General features: G+C 32.5%; 1 protein-coding gene across 2 annotated transcripts; it reads left to right on the top strand.

Moving 5' to 3' along the window:
* Positions 1–284: 284 nt before the first annotated feature.
* On the top strand, positions 285–25,283 carry LOC148627534 (uncharacterized). 2 transcript variants are annotated; one of them, XM_088574379.1, is made up of 6 exons: positions 285–426; positions 19,859–19,925; positions 21,714–22,020; positions 23,095–23,564; positions 24,212–24,297; positions 25,100–25,283. In XM_088574379.1, exons 3-6 carry the CDS (start codon positions 21,732–21,734, stop codon positions 25,263–25,265), a joined length of 1,011 nt encoding a protein of 336 aa, XP_088430505.1. In that variant the 5' UTR covers positions 285–426; positions 19,859–19,925; positions 21,714–21,731; the 3' UTR covers positions 25,266–25,283. The 2 variants fall into 2 exon arrangements, with proteins under 2 accessions (XP_088430505.1, XP_088430513.1); XM_088574387.1 differs by lacking the exon at positions 19,859–19,925 and having other exon boundaries at positions 308–426.
* The last annotated feature ends 1,365 nt before the right edge of the window (positions 25,284–26,648 follow it).

Genomic DNA, 26,648 nt, shown 5'->3' with positions numbered 1-26,648 from the left:
AGCCGAAACTCGTATTTTGTGGTAGAGTCAAATATTCGCATTTCTTTTTAACTTGATGTTAGAGGAAACCTGTGACATTTAATTTGTGATTTGTTGATAAAATACCTAAGTTCATTATACGGGACTTGACCACTGTTCTACTTACAATAAAATAAGCTAACGAAAGGCTTGCCATCAATTTATACGCGGGGTCCTAGTGTCCATATAAATTAAATCTTAATTATATACTTCTTGAAGCACACGAAAATGTACACATATAATACCTTTAAAGTTGACAAACCTAACGGAGTAACATTATATTTTCTTAACCAACACTGTTGTTTATTTACCTGTAAAAAATAGTTCAATATCAGAAGTGGGTGGATATATATCTTTATTGGTCGAACAAATCCCTCAGTTTATGAAGTTAAGAAAAAAGCTCAAAAGGTAGGATTTGGTATTGATAATTGTTAATGTTATTAGAATGATATTCTGTCTGATCTGGTAAATACATATATATATATATGTGTGTGTATTTTGTACGTTAAATGATGTTTTTCATTTTACTTCCTGTTCAAAGTAATTCCGTATAGTTAAAGGATGTATTGGGATGTAATTTACCAATATTCAAACAAAATTCTGACCTGAAAACAAACCAGCATAAAAAAAACAGATCAAAGCATAAAACAAAAACAGTATGTTTAAAATGAACCCAAAGTCGTCAATCAGAAGTTATCGTCGCTCGAGTTGGAGAGAAAACTGCAATGTAAATTGTATCTACCAGCCGGGAAGCCAGTGACACAGGAGAGTTCATTCTAAAGTCCAAAGTCAGGTGATTTCAAATCCTAAATCGATGTCCTTTTTATCGTTTCAACGGCACGATTAAAAAACCGTAATTTCACTTACTTGTGTTTCAAAAAAAATAATCATTGGTATCTGTAGCTTCCTGGATAATTCATATTTTTACTCATTCTTTATAGATTACACACGGAAACTTATTTCGTATGTTATTTTGAAGAAATCCAACGTCATATAGAGAATTGGGAGGTGTTACGCGTCGATTAAATCATGGAACTTGTCGTTCACAAATCCAGTGATGGGCATTTATGTGGTTAATGTGATGCAAAATTCATATAAAATATTAAATATCCACATGAGAAGAGATATAAATCTATAGGATGCAATTGTGTCAGGCTTTTCCGACCTACCTTTACGTCAGTGACTTGTCCTTAGACGTCAAAGCGTTTCGGACTTATCGAATGAAAAAATAGATAATTCTAGAGAAGTGGTTCAAAAATAGGAAAGCTATTTTGAGATTCCTCATTATACTGTATTTTTTTGTAATTATCAAGTTCAAAATAGTCAAGACCAATGAATGGAGAGTAGGGACATTTTCAACAACAAAATAGAATGTTAAAGAGCTGTATGCCTAGAAAATGTTTTCTTAATTTACACCTTCTCTAGTTAATTAACCAGAGAAGAAATACAATAAGCAGAGCATTTTACTGGTATGATTTCTCCATATTTGTTGTAGACAAAAGAAAAAAAACACAATAATCAAGAAGAATAATTCCATATTATTTTTTTTATTATACAACAATACAAAGCTAGCAGTTTGTCTATGGTATGTGATAAATAATTAACACAAAATTAATTATTTTTATATCTCTAACATTTATTTTATATTTCATTTGTGTTTCCGAGGATAAGAAAATTATATACTGGCAAATCTAAATTAACAGGCTTAAGATTGGTACTATATCAAAAATACAAAAAAGTGGACACGGTTGTATTATATTCCTTGATATTGATATTTCCATCAAATTGTAGCTGAAAATTCAAACAGTTATAGGTCTTAGTAGTAGTCAAATATTTATACGGTATGCTGATACTAATTGGCAAAGTTGACCCCTATTTTCTCTCATTTATAATATGCATAGCCCTGGACTGCTTTATGAACATAGGATTGAAAAAAATGAAAGCACCAGAGATATAAGCAAGAACTTTTTGTATATGTAAAAATGCCTTAAAGTAAAAAAATCAGCAGTGTGATTTATAAATATTCTCCATAAATCTAATTGTCACATGTACATGTAAGCCTGTGGTCTGTATTTATTATAATAATCGCACATACATACTGAATACTCAATAGCTTGGAAGTGACAGATCTGCATTGTTTCTGCCAAATAATTATAACACATTGAATATAGCATTTTCCTTGGGTGAGGAAAATCATGTGGCATGCTTTACATTTTTTATAATAAATATTTCTTTAAGAATATAATAGATTTTTTTTCCAAAAGGGAGGTTTAACAAAGTAAATGATAAAAATCTAGAAATGCTTGAATTCTGTACTTGTTATATTTATATTTCATTTTCTCATGGTGGGAATTTTTCTCTGCAATACATTCTGATTACTAGATTGGTAAAAAATTCTGATCTCATCATTTGAATCTATGATTCTGCTTTTATATGATGTGATTTTTTAGTAGAGGAATGAAATTGATTGATGTGTGTGTATATGTGTGAAAATCATACTTGTGCTTCCACCTGCTTTGCTTTTTTTATTTATTATTTTGAATTTATCCAGGGGCTAGTTTGTGTACATGAGTGCACTCCCTAATTTATTTTACATATTTTTCAAATAAAATACTTTCTCATCTCATGTTTTGTGTGGGGTTAGTTCAATATACATTTCTAATGGACTCGAACCTCTAAAAATTGCGACACCTTAGACCTTGTGTAGAGGTTTCAATCCAGAATTTCAGGTTGGTAAGGGGAACTTAATCACCAGCATAGTGAGGGAAGGGATTTTATGCGGGTAGAATTCGAGAAAAAGCTGTTTTATGAAAACAAAACAAAACAAAACAAGTCCTCCAATTTATGGAAGGGAGCATACGCCTGGCACGCCTTTCTTTGGATCCCCCAGACATATACAGGTATATGCTAATACACAATGAACATTTACTTTCAACTTCAAATAACTTCATCATGCATGGCCATCATCTGCACTTCAGTACAAGTTTACTCAGCTCTGATCGAAAACCTGTGTATCAAGTAAGTCCGTGAATCCGGCAAAATTTCTAAATTTTGTTTACGGTAGATTCGGAATATATAATATATTAGAAACATATAAAGGAATGTATAATAATTTACTTTATAACGAAAAATACATTCAACTAAACTACACCAGTGTCTCCCCTGTCTCATCATCAGCCGGTAATGGCGTCCTGGACTAGGGTCAAAAGAAATGTCTATTTTTATAACTTGGGTTTTATTTAGGTATCATTCGAAAGAGAAATGTCCGAAGATTACATCATTGGTCAATTTTTTTTCACAAATAACCAACAGGATGCGATTGTGTCGGGTATTTATAGGAACTTGGAATTCCCGCCATTTTGGTACCGCAAATGAAAGCAATGCAACTCTCTGAATTCAACATCAGTATTTTATGAACGACCAAAATCTAAAGATTAAATTTTGTTTTCACATTGAAAAATCTATTTCCTTTCACTTTTTCTCCTTTATATTCACGGATCAACTAAATTTAATCTGTAATAGAAGTGACTTTATTCTGTTTACATGTACACATGGTTTTGCTATTATCATATGATTATCATATAATTTCGTTATGGATATAAATAGTGGTGAGCTGAGCTCGGTGTTTTACCGTTAACTGTTGAGTCTCTATATTTTACATATGCTTAATGTGTTTGAAAACGAGATTGAGTTAATAACGCATGAGTGACAATCGTCGCAATGATTAAGACTAAGACTAAGACTGAGAAACGTTATTTAAAGTCGGAACATATGAACATACAACACATAACCTCTATAGAGCTTTTATCCGACATTACAACAGTAAAATCAACAATCTACATGTAACAGCACATACACACACACATACACAAATATTAAATACATAAATATGGCAAAGCAAAGACACAGCAGAAGTAGCATGCTGCATTAAATGCACTAGCAACCAATTATAATTCATGCACTATCAAAACAAACTAAAATGAAGCACTATAAAAGCACTAGTAACTAATTATAATTCATGCACTATCAAAGCAAACTAAAATAAAACACTGAAAAGAAATACGCAAAACATACATACATGTATATGATATAGCATATTGCAATCATTGAGACCTGCAGCAGCCACATCTGTAAGAACTGCCATTCCAGTTGTTAATCATGCTTTTAAACTGATCAAGGTTGGACTGTTGTCTGATAATATCAGGCAGCTCATTCCAAAGTGCTGTTCCAGCATATCTCAGTGAATGCAATCAAAAAATGTTAGTTCTTACCTGTGGAATTTCTACAGTATGTTGTTTTCTAAAAGAATAAGATACATTTTTAAAATTCATAATATTTTTAAGATATACAGGAGATTTATTATGAAGAGTTTTTAAGGTTTCCATTGCCATAGTTCTTAATCTTCTAACTTTAAGTGATGGTAAACCAGATTTCAATAGTAGATCATTATAATTACTGCTATAGTCTTCATAAATGAACATCAAGTCACGTTCTTGCATTTTTTTCCCATAAAATCTAGAAAAGCGAATACATTAGTGAATGTTCAAATATTTTCCATCATTTATTAAAAGAATAACACACTACTTATATGGTTAAATTGGTATTGCTGTTTTCTTAGTCAGATTTCAAAGTGTTAACTCGTCATTTTCACTGAGAAACCTGCACATACAGAAGACTCCCGTTACAAATCAAATAAGCACGAGTTTCTCGAAGAACCCGATGTAAACAACCGTACGTAATGCTCAACGATTATCACGCCCTGTGGTGGAATTTTCATTGTCTCCCCTTGGTCGAAAAACCTTTAGAGTGCCGGGCGGAGGTACATATTTGGTCACTGACTTCCCGGCTGCGACTGGCGAACGAAGGACCGGACGGAAATCATGATCACTGTGTATCTCCCGTGGACAATTATAGATATTAATTAACTGCAACAGAAATCTAAAATCAGGTTGAAAATATCAAATATACATAATCTCATATGTTCATCCTCTATATTATGATTAACTATAGCACTCACCAACTTCTTTGTGTGAGTTTTATTTTGCCTGCTTTGCTCTCAGGTGTGAGGGTTTCTTCGTCATTCTTTGAAGACACATGGATGGCCTTGGCCTGATGCCGATAGGATTATTGTCTCTTTGACGTATTCACCATATCTATTCTTGCTGTATTTAATTTAACTGAAAACCAATAAAAGTAACAGGAAATTAATGACCTTACAGTGCGATACAGAGTGCGAGTTTCTATTTTTGACAAACCGAACTCCATTGTTAAGGGCCATGAACCACTAACTAGGAGCTTTACATTTCTTTTTATGACCTTTTCAATAATAACAGCAAAACAAAACTTTCACAAACCAAACATAACGATGGTGTCCTTCAAAATGAGCACAATTTACAAATGACGTGTAATGATGCGTCATATAGTTATGCCAAATGAAATCCTTAACACTGTGCATTTTAAGTTATTAAGTTACAAGTATACGCATTTCATCAATATTTCTATTATGTTTCCCATGTGTGTACACAATTAACGATCCACAATCTATTTCTCACTGAGCATTAACATTAAAAATATTGTTTCTAAAACATTTGTTCCCTTTATTTTGTAAAAATGAACATAAACCACTGATTAATATTTACGTTGATCGTGAAGGAGGTCCTGAAAACGATTTTAATCGTGAATCATTTACCTTACTTGCCATGCAGCTATGAAATATAATTATGTAACTGTTTTATTTAGTTAAACCATCATTTATTGACAAAACAACATTGACAATTGGATTGGGCATAAGTATTTCCACTTAAAACATTTCTGTCCTCATTAACATAAATCGTATTACAGTTTATACTATACATAAGTACATTTAATAGTCCAAATAATTTGCTACTGAGAAAAACATGTAATGAAACAAGCGGAAAAAGGACAATATCCGATAGAAAATAAATTATGCAAACAAAACTCATTAGAGAAGTTACAATAATGATAATGGATAAAATATATCGAAATAAAAACATAACGTTATAATTAGTAGTCTCTGACATAAGTTGGACAAATAGTCAACAAGTTATAAGTCTATAAGAACTTTATACATTTATAAGATTTATAAAAACGATATAGTTATTCTGTTTTCTTTTCATTTTTCAATGACTCTCGGTCACTCTGCAGACAAATACTATAGCAAGACATGTGGTAATCATTAATTGTAATTGTAATCAGCTGTAATCGGTTACATTTTTGCATGTAATTAGATGTAATCAGTACTTATTAGAAATATGATTACTTGTACTTTAATTTAGATAATTACCGTACTAAAATGGACAGTAAACATGATTACTTTCTGACTACTTTTGATTAGTTTTATTTGATTACATTCAAAATACTTTTGATGGGGAAAGGGATTATTTTGGCATTTGATCTAGTAACCAGAGGGGTGTTATATGGACCTTTTCCATTTTATTTTGATATGATTTAGTAAAAATTCACCCGGAGTTAGTCAAAAATGTTAAAAATTCTTTAATGCAACTTTATTTGATAATGTATGCTGACTGCATGCATATAAAATTATGACAAAAATAATAACAAATGCTGATTAAGTTTATATCTTAGCCCTGGGTTTTATAAACAAATGCAATTAAATGATTTCATTGTTAATCAGTTGAAATTAATCAAATGGAAAATGAGTGAGTTCTTGTGAGTTAATGTTTGTCATTCTGTCACCAGATCATGCCTAAAATCTCCTTAGTTTTTTTTTAAATTACAGCTAGAATGGAAAGTCCAGTCAAAGCAAAATGCAAAATATGTACTACGACATTATTTGACCTCATATAAAAACAGCAAAGACTAAACTGATGAAGTACAAACTATTCATACTACACTACCAATAATTTACCAACGTTGAACTAACACAATTCTATTTTGCACTGAAACTGTACTGTTGTAATGACTACTGAAACAGTACTGTATTTTACAGTGACGTCACAGTACTGTCTTTTACAGTAATGCTAGAGTACTGTCATTTACAGTAATGTAACAGTCCTGTCATTTACAGTAATGTAACAGTCCTGTCATTTACACTAATGTTACAGTACTCTCATTTACACTAATGTTACAGTACTGTTACTTACAGTACTGTTCCATTACTGAATTTTAAAGTACTGTTTTATTACTGTCATTTACAGTACTGTAAAATTACTGAATTTTACAGTGTTGTTCAGTTACTGAATTTTACAGTATTGTTTTATTACTGAATTTTACAGTACATTTTCAGTACTGTGTGTGTGTGTAACAGTATCGTTTCAGTTAGTTACATTTTTAAGTACAAGTACGGTAATACACTTCACTAAGTTGTAGGTCTACCTATGCACTGTTTTTATCAGACCAATCAAACACTGACATAGTATATTTGAAGATCGCATAGACAGTTTGAGAAATACATATTTGACTTTGTTATTTTTAAAATGTGACTTCACAATGTTTGTAACGTCATCAACTCCTTGACGTAAACCATGAAACGGTTTCAGGACCCTGCTGAGATTGTTTTACTATCTGATCCAAAACGAAAAATCAATAGACATTATATTGCTATGATGAGGAAAACATACTAGCTTAAAAACATCGGGAAAAGAAAAATAACTATCTTTTTGTATATCATTAGATATCCGTTGATATTTATATGCAAAAAAAAAAATATATGTGTTGTACACACGGTCCAAGAATTTAAAGGTAATTGCAGAAGTGATATGTACGTCATTCAGTCACTTTTCTTATAAACAAAAGTACATCTTTTTGTGTTTTACTAATAACATTACAAGAGTACCCACTTTGCATATAGGGGATCAACAGACATGCCTTCTTACTATCGTCCCATTTCAGTTCGTTCTTTGTACAATTTCCAAACTTTTATGGGACACGTTTGTTCGTATCTCTATTCATGCATAAGTATTTAATTGATGAAAAAAAAAAGAATACTGAGAAGAACAAAGAACAAGAGAAGATCAAACTGATTTAAAACAAGTCCATTCATGTTGAATATACAGCACTCACGAAGTTGCTGGTAATTGATGAATGATTGAAATATATAAATGATATTCATAGATTTCATGAATTTACTATTCCAACCAGATGATTTCTAAAACTTCTGTCAATGAGATGCTTACACTCCAATAAAGAATTTGCCCCCCCCCCCCAAAAAAAAAAAAAAAAAAAAACGTGTTCCTTTTTCTCATTCAGTGGTCGTTTTTTTCATGTAACATTTCATTTTCAAGTTTGGTGCTTTTATGAGTAATTAACAGTTGGTTGTCACATATGTTTTCTAGTTGGCTTTTTATTCTTTCCTCCAGTTGGTGACCTATTCTATATGAATCCCTCGAAAGGGAACTATCTTGTAAATCTTTATTGCTCCGGGTGCGTCCATCTCCTTTGCGAGTCGGACAAGAAGTGACCACACATCCTTTTTTCATCTCTATACTTTTCCTCATCCAAGAACACATCCTGAATTTTCCATGGGAAGATGTTGCTTCTCAATCTCAATTTGTCCCGAGTGCCCTGTTTCATGTCGATCAGTAAATATCCGTGGGGTTTGGCGGTGGCATACTCGTACGATTTCATAAAGTAGTTTGTCTTTTTGGGGAACATTTGTTGGGCCATGGTCATGGCCTGTGATACGTCTCTGGGACTTTTAAACAGAACCAGGTAATGGGCATTCAGACTGATGGTTCTGTGATACTTGTTTTTGTTGAACAGATTCTGGACCGACAACATGATACTTATATTTTTATGGTGAAAATATTTCGTGAAGAGATGGGAGATAGATTCAGTGACCGAATTCATCATATCGTCTAGAACAAGCAAGTGTCTCTCTCTCGTTTATATATGATTCAATGTTTCTAGAACATTGTTTGGTTTACCATAAGTGTATGAATGTTGTTTATTGATGTGTGTGTGTGTTTTTGCGTTTTTATATTTACGTGTGTGTGCCTATGTGTGTGTGTGTGTGTGATTGAGCTCAGATACACCCTAACTCTAAATTAACCATAACCCTGGACAAACATCAACATCTGATCCCAACCTTAAATATAATAACCCTAAACCTGACCAAACACTTAACCACAGACTTAACCCTTGTCATAAACTTGATCCTATATTTAACGATTGAGTCAAACAACTTTCTTGACACTAGCCATTATCTGAAACTCTAACCCTAACCCTAAACCAACCCCTACTGACCTTAGTTCTATACATAACACTAGACGTAACCCTATATTAACCATACACTTAATCTGTCTTACTGGATGTTTCTAGAAAAGCAGAGGACGCTTACCCTAGCGGTGCACCTGGTCCATGCTCCCAGTTTTTAGTGGAGTCCGAGTTGCTTATTTACTTTTGTTACTTTGTATGTATGATTTTAGTTACTCAATGTTCTTTGTTGTGTATGTCTGTTTTCCATGTCGGGTCTTTGTCCCAGGATTACATTCTTTTGATTACCGCTATAACCTTGGTTCCCTTGATTACTCTTTCCTAACCTAACCCTGACCCTTACCACTAACCCTAACCTAACCCTATCCCCTAACCTCAACCAGAACTTAACCATAACCCTGGACAAACATCAACATCTGACCCCAACCTTGAATATAACCCTTAACCTAACCAAACACTTAACCATAGGCTTAACCCCTGTCATAGACTTGATTCTATATCTAAAGGCTGAGTCTAACAACTTTCTTCACACTAGACTTTATCTGAAGCTCTAACCCTAAATTTAAGCCTAAGCCATCCCCTACTGATCTTAACTCTATACATAACCCTAGGTGTAATCCTATACTTAAACATACACCTAACCCAAATCCTAACACAACCCTAACCACTAACCCTAAACCTAACCCTAACCCCTAACCCTAATCCGAACTTAACCTTTACCCTAGACAAACATCAACATCTTACCCCAACCTTAAACATAACCCTGAACCCGAAACAAGTACCTGTATCATACCCTAACCCGATAACTAACTCTAAATATATATAACTTTCATCAAAGACATCACCATGGACCACCAAGGCCAAAATCTAACAAAAGACCGAACTTTAGATCTAACGTTAACCTAGATCTAACCTAAACTTATATTTATACCTAACACTACCCCTAGACAAATACTAAGACCTGGTCCCAACCATACAATTAATCATAACCGTAGACCTAATCCTAGACTAAACTATAGATTTACCTGTGATCAAGATGAAGACCTTACCCTAGATCTATCTGAAACTCTAACCATAACCTTAGCTCTGATTTTATTATGACAGTTTTGTTTTCACCTTTAACTCTATTCCGAAAACTAACCCTTAATATGACCCTGAAGCGAAACAAGTACCCGTAACTTACCATAACCACATAACTAACACTAAGTCTAACTTTAATTAAAGACCTCACCCTAGACCATCAAGACCAAAACTTAGTATAAGACTTAACTCTTAATCTGACTTTAACCGAGACCTGACCTAAACCTATCTCTAAACCTAACCCTAACGCTAGACAAAACCCTCCCCCTAGACAAATACTAAGACCTATTCCAAACCCTACACTTAATCATAACCAAGGACCTAACCCTAGACCAAACTATAGATTTAACTGTTATCAAGATGAAGACCTTACCCTAGATCTAACTGTATTCAAGACTAATAACTTAACCGAGATCAAACATTAAATCTTACCCTTACCCGTGACATATAACCCTAGTAGAAAATAATAAGAGTGATAAAACCTACACTGCTACCACTCTCTCCAAAGAAGAGATTGTGGAAAACCATAAATCTGTGCTATCCTCTTTTGGTCTCTTTACCAAGGACGATGATTGTGATTTACCGTCTATGTACTGGATTCCTAAACTTCACAAGAATCCATACAAACAACGTTTCATAGCTGGATTTGCAAAATGTACCACCAAACCTCTTTCAAAACTTTTAACTTCTATACTCACAACTGTCAAAGAGGGTCTGCAGTCCTACCACAACGCTTGTTACTCCCGTAGTGGTATTAATTCAATGTGGATCCTGAAAAATTCGAAAAATCTTTTGGAGACAATCAGTTCAAGACTATTATCTGAATATAATAGCATTAAAAGCTATGATTTTTCAACACTGTATACTTCTATTCCCCATACTCAGTTAAAATCCCGACTTAAAAACATTATACATCGTTGTTTTTCCAAAAAAGGTGGTACACCTAGATACAAATATATAGTTCTTGGTAGAGATTACTCATACTTTGTAAGAAATAATTCCAAATCATCTTCCAAATATACAGAGGAAGACGTTTACAAAATGCTGGAATTTTTAATCGACAACATATTTGTCCAGTGTGGTGGACGTGTTTTTCAACAAACGGTCGGCATTCCAATGGGAACAAATTGCGTTCCTTTACTTGCTGACCTATTCCTTCACTCTTATGAGACTGACTTTATAGCTGATCTGATCAGAAAGAAAGAATATCGTCTGGCTAGATCCTTCAATCTCAGTTTCCGCTATATAGATGACGTGTTATCTTTGGACAATCCTAATTTCGGGGATTTGATACATTGCTTCTACCCAAAAGAACTTGAGATACAGACATTGTGAAGTCAGCCTCATATCTTGACCTACACTTAGAAATCGATGGTAAAGAAAAAACTATTGACCAGACTTTACGACAAACGTGATGACTTTTCATTCAGAATTGCCAACTTTCCTTTCATCTGTGGCAACACCTCTTCGGCTCCTGCGTATGGAGTGTTCATATCACAACTCATACGTTATGCCAGAGCTTGCCGAAACTACGCAGACTTTTGTATCGCGCTAGAACTCTATCAAATAGGCTTCTGGAACAGGGTTATGTTGCTACAAGATTGAAGTCATCACTACAGAAGTTTTATAGTCGTCGTCATGAACTCAAGGATCATTATGGTGTATCCATCAGCACCATGAAAACTGATTTATTCAACAGGTCATGGTTTTCCTTTCCTCGTTTGTCTACCCCGAACTTGACTTTTGATGAGCAACTCGACGGGTGTTTCTAGAAAAGCAGAGGACGCTTACCCTACCGGTGCACCTGGTCCATGCTCCCAGTTTTTAGTGGAGTCCGAGTTGCTCATTTACTTTTGTTACTTTGTATGTATGATTTTGATTGCTTTATGTTTTTTGTTGTGTGTGTCTGTTTTCCATGTCTAGTCTTTGTCTCTGGATTGCGTTCTTTTGATTACCGCTATAACCTTGGTTCCCTTGATTACTCCCTCACTACAACATTTACCCTAGCGTTTAAACTAACTTTCTTTAGTCCGGCCTTTTCTGTGTTTACTCAACACCACCTTTTCCATAACCATATCCCAACATATTATCTAATTCAGACACTGACAATTTTTAGTTTGTTTTTCATGTCTAGTCCTTACTTTTGTTCTGACACTTTTTCTGTAGAAACCTTAACTTTCTTTTATACTTGTCTTTTGTTTGTTTGTTTTTTTGTTGGGGTTTAACGTCCGAGCAGCAGTATTTCAGCTATATTCAGACGATGAACATGAAATTGATAAAATGAACATGAAATGATGATGAAATAAAAAAAGGGATGGGACACAAGGACAATGGGGTCGACAAATTTTGATTGCCACCGGAAATAGGGAGAGGTGGGTAGGGTCGGGCAATTTAGCCTCCTGTGACGGAGCCCTATGGTTCCTACTCCGGGAGAATACCACAGTAGGGTTCTTTAACGTGCGAGGAACGTGGCATCTTTCCCAACACGGTGCACCACTATGGTTTGCGGTCAGATTTTCTGTATTATAGCCTGACAACTCCAGCATGTAACACGCCAGGGGTACCCCATTCCACCACCTGGGGCACACATCCCAGTTGCTCTGTGGGCAGAGCGCCCTAGCCCCCGGCTAGGGTTCTGAGCACTATTTAGTCGCCTTTTACGACAAGCTTAGCGCTGCTGCAGGCCTATTCTTTTAACACCCGAACCAGCACGGGGCTACTTGTCTTTTGTATGTAAACCCTTACACCTCTTCAACCCTAACCCTGTGACTATGTATAATGTGTTCTTTAGGTCTATTCCGTATCATGTGCTGCCTATTTTGTTAACTCTTACCCCAAGGCTTACGCTAACCCTGACTCTTATCTTAACCTTAATCCTAGTTTTGTATGTTTTTCTATTGTTTTAACACTAACTCTAACCCTTACCCTAACTTTAATCCTTACCCTAACTCTAACCCTTAGCCTAACTTTAACCCTTACTCTTACCCTAACTTTAACCCTTGTTCCGTTTGTTTATTTTTTTTTACGTTAACTCTAACCCTAATCCTTGTTCTGTTTGTTTTTCTATTATTCAAACACTAATCCTAACCCTTGACCCTAATTCTAACCCTAATCTTCATTGTGGTTGTTTTTCTATTACCTAATCTCTAATCCTAAATCTCTAATGTTCTGTAAGTCGTTTCCGTATCGTTCTGATTCTATTATTCTAACCCTAACCCTGACTCTAACTCTAAATCTAATGCTGACTTTAACCGTAGCCCTAACACTCTGTTCTGGTAGTTTTTTCTATTGTGTTAACATTAACCTTAATTCCAAGTCTCTAGTGTTATATAAGTCTGATCGGTATTGATTTGATTCATTTTCTATTTTTCTCACTCTAACCCTAACCCCGACTCTAACACTTAACTCTATCCCTAACCCTAGCTCTAACCTTAACCCTAACCCTAACTCTTTTTATTGTGACTTTATTCCTTTTTACTCTTTACTGTTTTTTTTTTTTGGTCAAATTGAGTCAATTTGGTGTGCGTATAAATGTAACTGAAAACCTTTAGTTGTCGGAATGATTTATGTTCATTCATCTAGCTGTTCCTTGTCAACCAACCTAAATATTACGGTGCACTACTGCGATGCAACATGTACATACTGCTAGGCGAGAGAAATTATCGTATTAAACTGATCGATAATACATGTCAAGTCCTGCAGCTTGATCAAGAATGAAGCAAGTAAAGCAACGTGAGCGCATTTATTTCACTTTCTCGACAATATGTTTGTTGCTTGTTGGGGTTTAACGTCCGAGCAGCAATATTTCAGCTATATTCAGACAATGAACATGAAATGGATGATAAAATGAACATGAAATGAAAAAAAAGGATGGGTCACAAGGATAAAAGGGTCGACAAATTTTGATTGCCACTGGTAAAAGGGGGGATGGGTAAGGTCGGGCAATTTAGCCTCATGTGGCGGAGCGCAAAGGTTCCTACTCCTATCGAATACCACAGCAGGGTTCTTTAACGTGCGAAGAACGTGGCATCTTTCCCAACACGGTGCACCACTATGGTTTGCGGTCAGGTTTTCCGTATTATAGCCTGACAACCCCAGCATGCAACACGCCAGGGGTACCCCATTCCACCACCTGGGGCACACATCCCAGTTGCTCTGTGGGCAGAGCGCCTAGCCCCCGGCTAGGTTTCTGAGCACTATTTAGTCGCCTTGTACGACAAGCTTAGCGCTGCTGCAGGTCTATTCTTTCAACCCCCGGACCTGCACGGGGCGTCGACAATATGAGCAAATGTTATATGCCTACCAAAGTTATTACCCTTTTTTTCAAAGGATATAGAGTAACGCGTCTTTTATTCTAATAAACCATTTTTCAGGAAATTATGCAAAAGGCAACATTTAAGCCTTCAGCATGTTGGTAGATGCATCATGCATATCAAAATTTCGATTTTTCTCTTTTTTTACTGGTTAAAGAGTCCCTATCTAGTTTATGTTGTCCGGTATAAGATTGGATGTGTTGTATTTTTCATTATTGACATACATGTTATTGTGTACTAACTTTCTACAACACATACGTTGAAATGTTGCTATATAGTTTAGTATTTATCATTCCTAATGTTTGTCAAAATAATGAAAATGAGGTAACGTCAAGGTGCTGATGACGTTACAAATATTGTGACGTCGCATAAGACAACAAAGTCAAACATGTATTTATGAAAATATCTATGCGATCTTCAAAGGTAGACCAGCTGTTCATAGTAAAAATTACTGTAATTATACTGAAAAATGAAATAATACTGTAATATACAATACTGAAAACTTACTGAAACATACAGTACTGAAAATGAGCTTTTTAACACACTATTGAAAATGCGTTGTAAAAGACAGTACTGAAAATGTACTGTAAACTTCTGTAAAGAAACAGTACTACGCAAAACAAAAATCAATATTTTGTAATATTAGAAAATGAATTTCTAATATTACAAAATCATTTTTTTAATATTAGAAAAGATTTTTTAATATTAGAAATTCAATTTGTAATATTGAAAATTCATTTTCTAAATATGACAAATCTATTTTCTAATATTAGAAAATCAATTTCTTATATTAAAAAAATCATTTTTTAATGTTAGAAATTCCATTGAATTTTTAATATTAAAAAGTAATTTATGATATTAGAAATCTAATTTGTGATATTAGAAAATGAATTTCTAATATTACAAAATCATTTTTTTAATATTAGAAAAGATTTTTTAATATTAGAAATTCAATTTGTAATATTGAAAATTCATTTTCTAATATTACAAATACCTTATTTAGTAATATTATAAAATATCACACATTTTGTAATATTACAAAAGGATTTCCTAATATTAAAAAATCGTAACTGAATATGACAAATCTATTTTCTAATATTAGAAAATCAATTTCTTATATTAAAAAATCATTTTTTAATGTTAGAAATTCCATTGAATTTTTAATATTAAAAAGTAATTTATGATATTAGAAATCTAATTTGTGATATTAGAAAATGAATTTGTAATATTAAAAAAATCATTTTTTATTATTATTAAAAAACACTTATTTTTAGAAAATGAATTTGTAATATTAAAAAAATGCATTTTTTAATATTAGAAAACACTTATTTCCTAATATTACCAATTCATTTTCTAATATTATAAATTCCTGATTTAGTAATATTATAAAATATCAGAAAATGAATTTGTAATATTAGAAAATCAGTCACATTTTTAAATTTTACAAAATGATTTTCTAATATTAAAAAATCGTCATTGAATACGACAAATCCATTTTCTAATATTAGAAAATCAATTTATAATATTCAAAAATAGTTTTTTAATATTAGAAATTCAATTGAATTTGTAATATTAAAACATAATTTTTTAATATCAAAAAAGTGTTTTGTGATATAAGAAATCCAATTTGTAATATTAGAAAATGAATTTGTAATATTAAAAAAATCATTTTTTAATATTAGAAAATGCTCATTTGAATCCACTTTGGTTTGCCATACAGTACTGTGAAATTTAGTGATGGAACAGTACTTTAAAATTCAGTAATGAAACAGTACTGTAAATGGCAGTAATCGGGGTTCTCCACGGACTCTTTTTTGCATGGCGCTGTGCCGTGTGTTACTTTCCTTGCGCCATGACTTCAAACCAACGCCACGTGTTCATTTGGTGTGCGCCATGTATTCAAAGTTGCGTCATGCATTGCAAATCAGTCGTGTATTTCCCAATGACTCTTGTTTATTAATCACCTATACCTGTCATAAATCCATATGTTTGGCGCGTGTGTTTATTCTAACGGTTATTTCAATGTTTTGATTGGTAATTTACGGGGGTTTAATGTGTCAAGGAGTAAAACGCGTGTGTAAACACACCTCGGATCTGTCAAATTTACGATTATCATCGTTGCACCAAAATTAATATGATTAAAACAAGTTTCTACTGTTTTTTTTAATGAACAAAATTTGAAAACTTTTCATTTAATAAAATATAGAAAGTATAGAAAGGAGTTAAATTCAATTTGATAAAGATCGATGTGATCGGAGAGGGATGAAGGCGATCTTAATTTATACAACTATGTCTTAACGATCTCGGCAATTATCGGACAAAGAAAAGCAGTTCAGTTTGCCTAACTTTTATGAAAATGCGATGGATCGACTCCCAAAAGTTCTAAAGAATTGTTTAAAGACACAATTCGGACGAAAACGACGTATTACTGTCGAAGTTCCTGTGGTTAAATTATAAAGAACTTGTTAAATGCACGCGGTTTAATCGTATCAACAAAATGACCACACCTACCAGTGGTTTTAATTTCTCTAGAGCTGTGGACCTATGGTCAAGCCTAGGGACGGGAAAACTTTACCATGTTATAATTGAAATAGACAATACAGACAAAAAAAAAAAAAAACATTGTTGGTTTCTATGTTGTAGCTTGTGCTATTAAATATGTCACATTCAACCTTCTACTTTTTGGGCAAGTTATTTTCTGTGCGAAAGGACGCGCACCACGATAAAAATTTCCAACCAGAGAGTGAGCCATGTGTTCATTTTGATTCCCTTAGTAATGGAACAGTTCTGTAAAATTCAGTAATGAAAAATTACTGTATGTAACAGTACTGTAACATTACTGTAAATGACAGTACTGTAACATTACTGTAAATGACGAATGTAACGAAATTTTACGTGCATAAGCGCGTACAATGTTACAGAGAAAACTAACAAACTGAAAGGCAAGTCATGAAAGTAGCTACTAGTCTATTGTTGCCTGTATAAACAAACGTAGCATGCATCATTATAATTATTGAGTGTTAACAGTACATGTATTTAATGCAGTATCAAAACTTAAAAGATGCGCTACGATACTCGAGGTAATTCGAGAAACATAAACTGTAGCTATAGGTTACAAAAGATGGAGGATACTGAAAGTCGTATTTCATGCATCATGAAAACTATAACAGATATAATTAAAAGATTTACCAGGACAACTTTGTTACATATATAATTGTGTTAAAAATCGGAAAAAATATTGTTTTTTTAATATAAATTTGATACCATGGAATTTTACCTTTTGAAAAAGTAAGACATAATTTCACAACGAATCATGGAGCGTATTCTATAGTTGAAAGGCGAAATGGAAACTGCAATATACGAGTTAAAACTGTAATAGAATGTCGAAGTTCCGATGGACCAGACTGGCACGTCTCTCTTCATATTACGTATAATCCGTTAATCCATCAAATCTAGTAAGACCTCCGTAGCATCAATCATTCTGTGATAACCTTAGCAGTAGTGTATATGATGACACACATGCAGAAAAAAGCGCCGTCTTCTACTACATTACATTTACATTTGCAGATTCTACAGGTACTATAGATCAGTTATTATGTAGTACATGTAGTTTATACGCTAATGCAGAAGTCTTAAAGCTATCCACAACCATTCTATAGCTAAGTTAGACAAGAAATATTTTCATATTAAAGAGTACTCGTCCTTTTAAGAGACTGCCAGTTTTATTCAATTTTCAACTTGGTGTAGGAAAAAACTGGAGAAAAATTATTAAATTTGTTTTTATAATTTCCTCGACAGTTGGAAGTATGAACGAAATGAAAGCAGTTTTTTTTTCTGATTGCATGTAGACTAATATCATATCGGTAGAATTTCAAGATAATAGTACATTTACGGTATCAACGGAAAAAATCTACATGATAGTCAAAACATTTCAGCGGAGTACAAAACAAAACCGCACCATCTCGTAGTGGCCAAAGCATTTATGCGTTGCTATTGGCAGAAAACAATCATGTCTAACCATCGCAGTCCAGCGTGATCATAAACGCACTTCGGCGTACTACCATCGCACTTCCGCGCGACCATCGTACCGCCGCGTCCCATGGCGGTTCCAAGTCTTGCATATATATTTAAGAAGAGCTAAATTCAGTAAAGATTCTTCAGATGTGTATTCACTTCACTAGAATTTATTTGAGAATTTCATATAAAATAAATTGATTTTACAAAATGTTTTCCTCCATTGTTCATAACAGAGGGATAATCATTTTGGTATGTTTTGTCAATTTCATCGGCCACAACATAGATGGTATGCAAATTCAAAGCTAATGTTAAATATAATTATAATAGTAACCTTCAAATCCCTTGGATGTAATCACCTTTTTTCCATATCAGTATGGAGCATTGAGATATAATTTCATTGAAATTCACTGTACATGAACATTTAAGGGCAGGTAACTCTGTTAGAAAACTCATTTTTCTTACATTCTATTGTAAAATTATCGAGCTAATCCAATGATGCAGAGATCAAATAATGGTCTTTTCAAATAGAGAAAGCATCCTTGAGTGAAATTATTTGTTAGATCAGTGGGATTTTGACGCATGTTTCTGATTTTTTGTCTGATTCTTACAAATACTTACACTTAATTCAGACTTTGAATTTTTAATGGATTTGGAAGCATTAAATTAATCGTAGGCGTAGTTTATTTATGATTATTTTCTATCTTGCATGCTTTTCAAAAAAAAAAGAGCTCCTTGTTATACTGGTGTCATTTCGCCAAAATTCCTAGAAATGTTTTCAAACAGCTTACATGGAATTTGTTTATGATATGTTTATTTGTCGAAACAAAACTGTTTAATGCTCTGAACCATATAGCCTACCACATTTAACTTTGGTGTATTAACCTAAACTGGTTAGACTTCAATAAAATGTCTTTTGAATGCTTTTTGTTCAATTATTCTTAATTTGCAAAATAAATCTTAACATCTCCAATGGTATAGTATTCAAGAACAAAGGTCCTTTCATCACAAAAGTAATTGGAAATTGGGATTGATTGTAAGCGCACAATGTGTTTCAATTTTTAGTTTTTTATGTATTCCTTGCATTTTAATTTCGTATAAGTAGACAATCAATCGGTGATATGAAACGACTTTGTGATATTTACATTTTATTTCATATTGGAAAGTTATTTCACAAGAATTATATGTGGCAATGATATCAAAATAATAATTTTACCAACAGTTTTATTCGATTTCAGGATTGTTCAAGAGTCCAACAAGGTACCCAACAGAGATTTTAAAACTAAGTATAATCGATTGAAATTGGTACGTTGTCATCTAAATATTACTATTATTATTATAGCTGATTTGAATATAGAATGATCAACTTGGCATTATGCAATATACCAAGAGATGCCCGACATACACATCACACTAGTCTTGTCTAGTCAAGAATTTATATAGATTTTAAATGAAAATGCAGCTGGAATAGAATATATTTCTTCTTAATTTTACACATTGATATGTAGGCTTAATATTTCAAATGTAATAAATAACGGTGGAAAATGAGCTGTCCAGATATAATGAAGAAATGTATTTATTCTAAGCAAGGTCTTGTGGAGTGAAACTGGCTATTTTTTATTCACTTTTATTAAATCGTATCTTACATTTTACAAAATCTATTCTAAGATCACTTTATACTTTGAATTTGTATTTTAAAGTGAAAAGTCTCATATCATAAGCAAACAAAAACTATTCTAAATGGTGACATAATTAACATAATTCTAATAACTTTAACGCATTGTTTACCTAAGTCAATAATATGCATTACATTATGCAAATTATGATAAATAAAAGACATCAACTGAAATGTAATTTTGGTTTAAGATGTCATTTAAAGGCATTTTGTACACACACGGGTCGTCTTGTTATTAAGCCGATTTCATTCAACCTCTACAAAATATTTTGATATACCATAACTATATTACAAATGTAATACCAAAACAATAAAAAGCAAAATGTCGATATTTTTTGCAGTTTTTGTTTTAATTTCTGAACGTCTTCGGTCACCCAGGAGAAAGAATGTTTTGAAAATCAAAAAAAGACAAAATATAACATTTGATTATGTTTAGGACTTCGCAACAGAAACAAATTTTACAATATGTTTCAGACAGCGCGATGGTTAAAAATGGAACATGTTGTTTATTTCCAGTGCCATTAATTACATTCTTTTGATTACCGCTATAATCTTGGTTCCCTTGATTACTCTTTGTTAAAAAGCAGATTTATTTAAATGGAGAAAACTGGAATTAGAGGGATTTTGTCCAAATTTAGCATGGATTTTCTAGTCTTTCTATAATATTTTATTGTTTCAAATGTATTTAAACGCTCTGAGGGAAATAGTGGACAACGTGCAGATTACCAGTATTATGAGGTCTATATGTCTTTTCGAACCGCAATATGATGACATGCATCAAAGTTACATATACATGTATGTGGATACAGATAATTTGCTGGTCTTTCTATTGGAGGAGTTTTTTTAACAGCTAGTGTTGCGCAGAGTACAATAATTCACATTAACTTAACGTGATGCGACAAAAGAACTTATCGATAAAGTCGCAAATACAAAGGTGAAAACAGTATATAATATCATTTGACAGACATTTTTTTTGTCAATAACATAAATTCTCAATAAATAATATATAAATAAATAATAAATATATAATATATAAATTCAAATATTAATAAAATAGTATTGACCTTCCGTGTGACCTTTCGAAAATTTACTTTCACGATCAAGCTGCAGTACTTAACTTATATTATCGATCTGTTCAATCCAATAGATAAAAAAGTAGATACGTTTCTAGCAACGTTTTCACAGTTGCTGTATGAGCAATATATATTAAATCATTTCGAAACGGAAGAAACGTTTTTTTCCCGATTATTTAGACTCAAGCAAGCCGGACCCTACAAAACAACCTAACAAATTCAATAATAATAATAATAATAATAATAATAAAAACAATCAAGTACAAACAATAATCAAACCAAATCCAGGGAAATACAAGGTCAAGCTTATAAATTGTATTCTATAATTTTTTTCTCTTAATTAAGTAACGCTAGTTTCGGCCGATGGATATGTCAAGAGGACGAATGAATCCAGATGACGAACTGCTTCTTCAAGAGAACTTCATTTATCTGAAAGATAATTTGGAACCCGATCACGTGATAGATCACTTACTTCAGAAAAATGTGATTACTTTTGATCAACACAAAGAAGTTCGACATGAAAAATCGTGCCAAGATAAGACGGAGAAACTCTTGCACATTCTGAGGTTTGCTGGGAAAAACTCATTTCACCATTTTATAGACGCATTACGAAAGAGTAAATACATAAGTGTTGCGGAAAAACTTTCAGAAGGTATTTATATATTATAAATTGTTATCTGATTGCCTTTAGCTTTAATTTATAGGTACAAATTCTTGGAATTGCATAAAAAGCTAGACTGAACGCAGTACGCAAGACTGAAAAAATATATTAATGCACTAATGGAAAAACTGTGCATTCCCTGTTAAAATTAAATACATCAAATGAACATAAATCCTAAGAAAAAAATATTCCCTTGAATTTTTCACACAATGGCAAGATAAAAGGGTAGATCGTTTTTCAACAAAAAATGAAGAACTCAAGTTTCAGAGATTACTAAAAACAACATTTTTGTCCCCAAATACGAAAGTACCAATCATATAAATGCAAATTTTGATATGTTGTTCAAGTGTTTCAAAAACGTAAACTCTCATCAGCAGCATTAAAATCAAATATAAAGGAAGATCTAAATCCCACAATATATTGTATACAAGAAGTTCTCAAATCCAAAAGTATCGAAATAGAAAGCCAAAATCAAGACCCAAAAGTTCAACCATCAACAAAGGAATTTTATTGCAAAAGTCATAGTGAAAACTATCCACAGAATCATGATCAAACGTTTTCGTCGGAAAGTTTAATTACAATCCGAAATTGGAGCATGTACACTTTTTGTGAATTCAATTTTTGCACTATTTATCCTTCTTTTGCTAGGAAACTTTTGTTCCGATTCCCAATCATGAAAATTGGAATGTTTAGGAAATGTGAATACAAACATAAATATTTCTAAATATTAAAAGAAAATCTTTCCGTCTTTAAATTATTAAGCTTGAAAAGGGTGAACACTCTCTTTTTTCATTAGTATTTCTGAGCTGAGTACACACACAAAAAACAAGCTTTCATTTGTGAGAGATCGAGCTTATTTTATCGCATTTATTAAGCGAAAACGGAGAAACTTGTAAGGAAATAAACACATTGAGAAATAGAAATATTTTCATGAAATGCATAATCACAAAAATTATCATAGCATTATTGATTTTTAAAATAATAAGAAATATTAAAGACCTTGACTTTCAATACAAGCAGTTGTAAATGCTTAGAAAAAAATTAATATGAGCACTTTGTTTTTAGGTTGTAAGACAGTGTGTGGATCAAACGAATGTGAAATACATGTATGTACTTCAGAGAATGTTTTTAGAGATAACTTAAAGCAGAAGCAGGCAAAAGAGCCAACGGAGAACATAGAGAGTCTTAACTTTTCAGAAGCCGATTGTTCTTGGCATACTGACTCAATGAATATGAAAGATATTTCTACCGATAGCGGTACTAAAAAAAGACAGACCTCGACGATAGTAAATAAATGTTCAGTTTCAAAATCATGCCAGGTCAGTCCAGAGGAGTTCTCTAATGAGCCAGGGTATGAAGTAATGTCGTCTGATGAGACATATGATACACCAATGTTTTCAAACTCAACAGAATTGTGTCTTAACACGCCATACAATGATACAAAATTACCAATGGTGTCTGGTATATATGATTTTGAAGAAATAGAAGCTATGCATTCAGTACCCGGATGGTGTCCCAGAATTAAAGACAGTAATGTTAGTAAATGTAGTTAGAACATTGCCTGACTCATAATCATAAATCCGAAAAGTACGTGAACTGATAAAATTAAGGATTAAAAGGGAAAATGAAATAAGCGACCAAAGTAAAAATGTATGCAAAAAATGTACATGTGTATAAGATAAAGGTCGAAATATCGACTTCCTGATGTTATTCATCCCTGGATTACGTTCTTTTGATTTCCGCTATTTTCGCTCGCTAGAATCGAATCTTGGTTCCCTTGATTACTCTTTCATCCTCTTCATAAATAAAAAAGTCGACTGAGTCTGTAAGACTTCCACATGTCTTCCTATTTTAGTTACTTAACGTTCTTTGTCTTGTATGTCTGTTTTCCATGTTTGGTCTTTGTCCCTGATTATTTTCTTTTGATTTCCACTAGAACATTGGTTCTTGATTACTCTTCCTAAATGTTTTCCGTAATTTTCCGATTCATTTAAAAGAGAATAACCAAAAAAATATTATTCAAGTTAACACTTTAATACAAATATAACAGCACACTTTTTGTTGAAATATTGCTAATATACAATGTATTTCTACATATACTAGAACAACATACTAAATACATATATATATAAGTAATATAGATACAGTAGTGGGATGTATTCTCTTCGACTATTTCTTTCAGCATTCCGATGTCGAGGACTCATTGAAAAGTGGCGATTTTTTTATTTGGTTCAGCAAGCAAAAAGATGCATATATAATTACTCTTGGGTGAGTAACTTCATTTTAAAATATTTTTTTATCATTATCAAAAGTGTTTGGTAATGACATGTTTTAATTTAATTCCACTTATATAAAAAGTTGTTAGAATTACCGTGTTCGAATGTTTGCCTCCAGTCCATGAATAATAATAAAAAACTTCACATATCATTGATAATGAATTTAACATGGTGAATTATCCATAGTTTAGTTACAGATTCGTTGTCGATGATTAACTAGCTTTATTTTTATAACTAGAATATACAATTTAAATTCTACTGGTTAAACATCAGAATGTACAACATGTACATGTAAATGGAAGTACATATAATATATGTACACGTTGAGTATGTAAACTTAATTATGAGATAGTTGAAAATGTATTTGAACTATTTTCTGGTCGTCTTTTATTTCAAGTTTTAACATCAAAGTCTATCCAAGCCTTATTTTCTGTGGTATGACTCCTTTTTTGACTGCCAAAAAAAAAACGTACGCACTTCTACATGTTTCAATGTATATACTGAATATCTATATCACATATTCCATATCAATCCGAGACTCCTATGTCACCGAAAGGGCCACCGCTAAAAAGATGATGTAGGGAAAACGATATAGGGTTTAAACAATCACTTATAATGCATATATGAAAACCAAGACACCTGAACGTTACGATACATTGAATATTGAATAGCAAGTTGATCATTTAGAACTAGTCAGTTTTATGTTGTAAGATTTACAATTACAGTCTATATAAATATGTCTGTTAAGTACACAATAATAATAATTAGTGACTAACCCGTAGTATTGTTTTCAGAACTGATTTACGAAGAGAAGGCGTCATTCATGTGAAAGTAAAAACAAGAACAGTTGGGAACGATGTTTTATTTAGGATTGTCAAGGACAAGGAGTTTAATAGTTTGGAAGAACTTTTTCAGTATTATATTAATGCTGGTTTGCCAACGAAATTGATTAAAAAATAAATTCCAGTATTCCTTGTAGATTTATTTTTTAATTATACTTAGAAATGAATCAAACATTTAAGACAATTTCCTATGATGGAGAAAAAATATATTAAATAAGACAGCTTTGTAAGAACAAATGAAAAGTTAGTACACACTTATTTTTATATACTTTGAATTCACTTACTAAAGGTAAGACGGACTTGCAGTGTCAAAGCATTAGCTTTTAAATGGTGGTGTACAGGTGATTTGGAGAGGATAATACTAGGAGGATAAGATTTTAATACTTGTAACAAAAAGTGCAGAATACTCTATGCTTCTTATATCTTATTTTATAGACACAAATTTAATGCAACCAAACAAAGTCATAGTTTTGTTTTGAATAAGTGCTCTCTGCGTTTTAGAAAAAATATTGTAAAACTATAAAGAAATCATTCGACAGGCAGCCGTTTAACACATTACGCTCATCATGAGACGGATAAAAAAAAAACACCTATGAAAAAAAAATTCTTGTACGCGATGAGGATATAAGATGCGCGGTAATATATTTTAAGAAAGTAAAGTTACTATCTTCTTCAATATTAGCCATAACATTTATTTATTACACATAAATTAATATTTACTAGTAACCTGGATGCATAGACTTTGATGAATAATGAATATATTTCTTATAAACAATATACCTACAGTTATACATTTTGCAAGTATGAATTAGTTAATTAATCTATTATAAAGAAAAATTTGTAAGCATCGCATGACTTCAGAGTGATTTGGCAAAAATAGTAAAGTTGTCTGAAGAATTTAAAAAGGTGTCTTTAGTTGCTTATATTTTTGTGACAAAAAAATGCTTGCCACCTCTCGGATCACTCATTCACTCATTCTGGTTCTACTCACCCACCGAAATGGCCATACATGCTCTACTCTTTAAATAAAGGTGTCTTGGAGTTATCATGTGATGTAAATTTTGCAAATTATTTGCACCTTATTTTTCAAGAAGAGGTTTTTCAATGTCAGTTATTATTATGCGTTTTTCATTGTTTTTGTCAGGATGATGTGGATACTCTCAAGGCAGACTGTATCGCATATGCAGAGAACTTGTTTAAATTCATAAATATTCAAATAACATAAATTGTTTTATCAAACCCTAATCTTACGATTTTTGTTTTGTTTTATGGTATTAGCAAAATCATCGTCTAAACAAGTCGGATTTTTTTAAATATTACAGATCAAATGTAAATCTACGATATCTTAATGACATGAATGAATGATAAATAAAAGTATTAAGAAATATCCATTCTGAGCATATGACATCAAGGTACTTTACTTTAACTTAATAGGTTTGAAAGATTTCACCAAATATATCTAAGACATTAATGGATTTTTTTTCTTTTTAAGGTAGATTAA

This window comes from Perna viridis, chromosome 1, assembly GCF_037379345.1.
Source record: "Perna viridis isolate PV_CMFRI_1.1 ecotype Kerala chromosome 1, ASM3737934v1, whole genome shotgun sequence".
NCBI classification, from domain to species: Eukaryota; Metazoa; Mollusca; class Bivalvia; order Mytilida; family Mytilidae; genus Perna; species Perna viridis.
Note: the sequence above shows the minus strand (reverse complement) of the source record. Positions and strands in the feature narration are given on the sequence as shown.

Coding starts and splice junctions, on each gene's coding strand:
- LOC148627534 (XM_088574379.1), top strand. CDS start 21,732: ATGGATATGTCAAGAGGACGAATGAATCCAGATGACGAACTGCTTCTT. Junction 23,565..24,211: donor CCAGAATTAAAGACAGTAAT/GTTAGTAAATGT, acceptor TATTTCTTTCAG/CATTCCGATGTCGAGGACTC. Junction 24,298..25,099: donor GCATATATAATTACTCTTGG/GTGAGTAACTTC, acceptor TATTGTTTTCAG/AACTGATTTACGAAGAGAAG.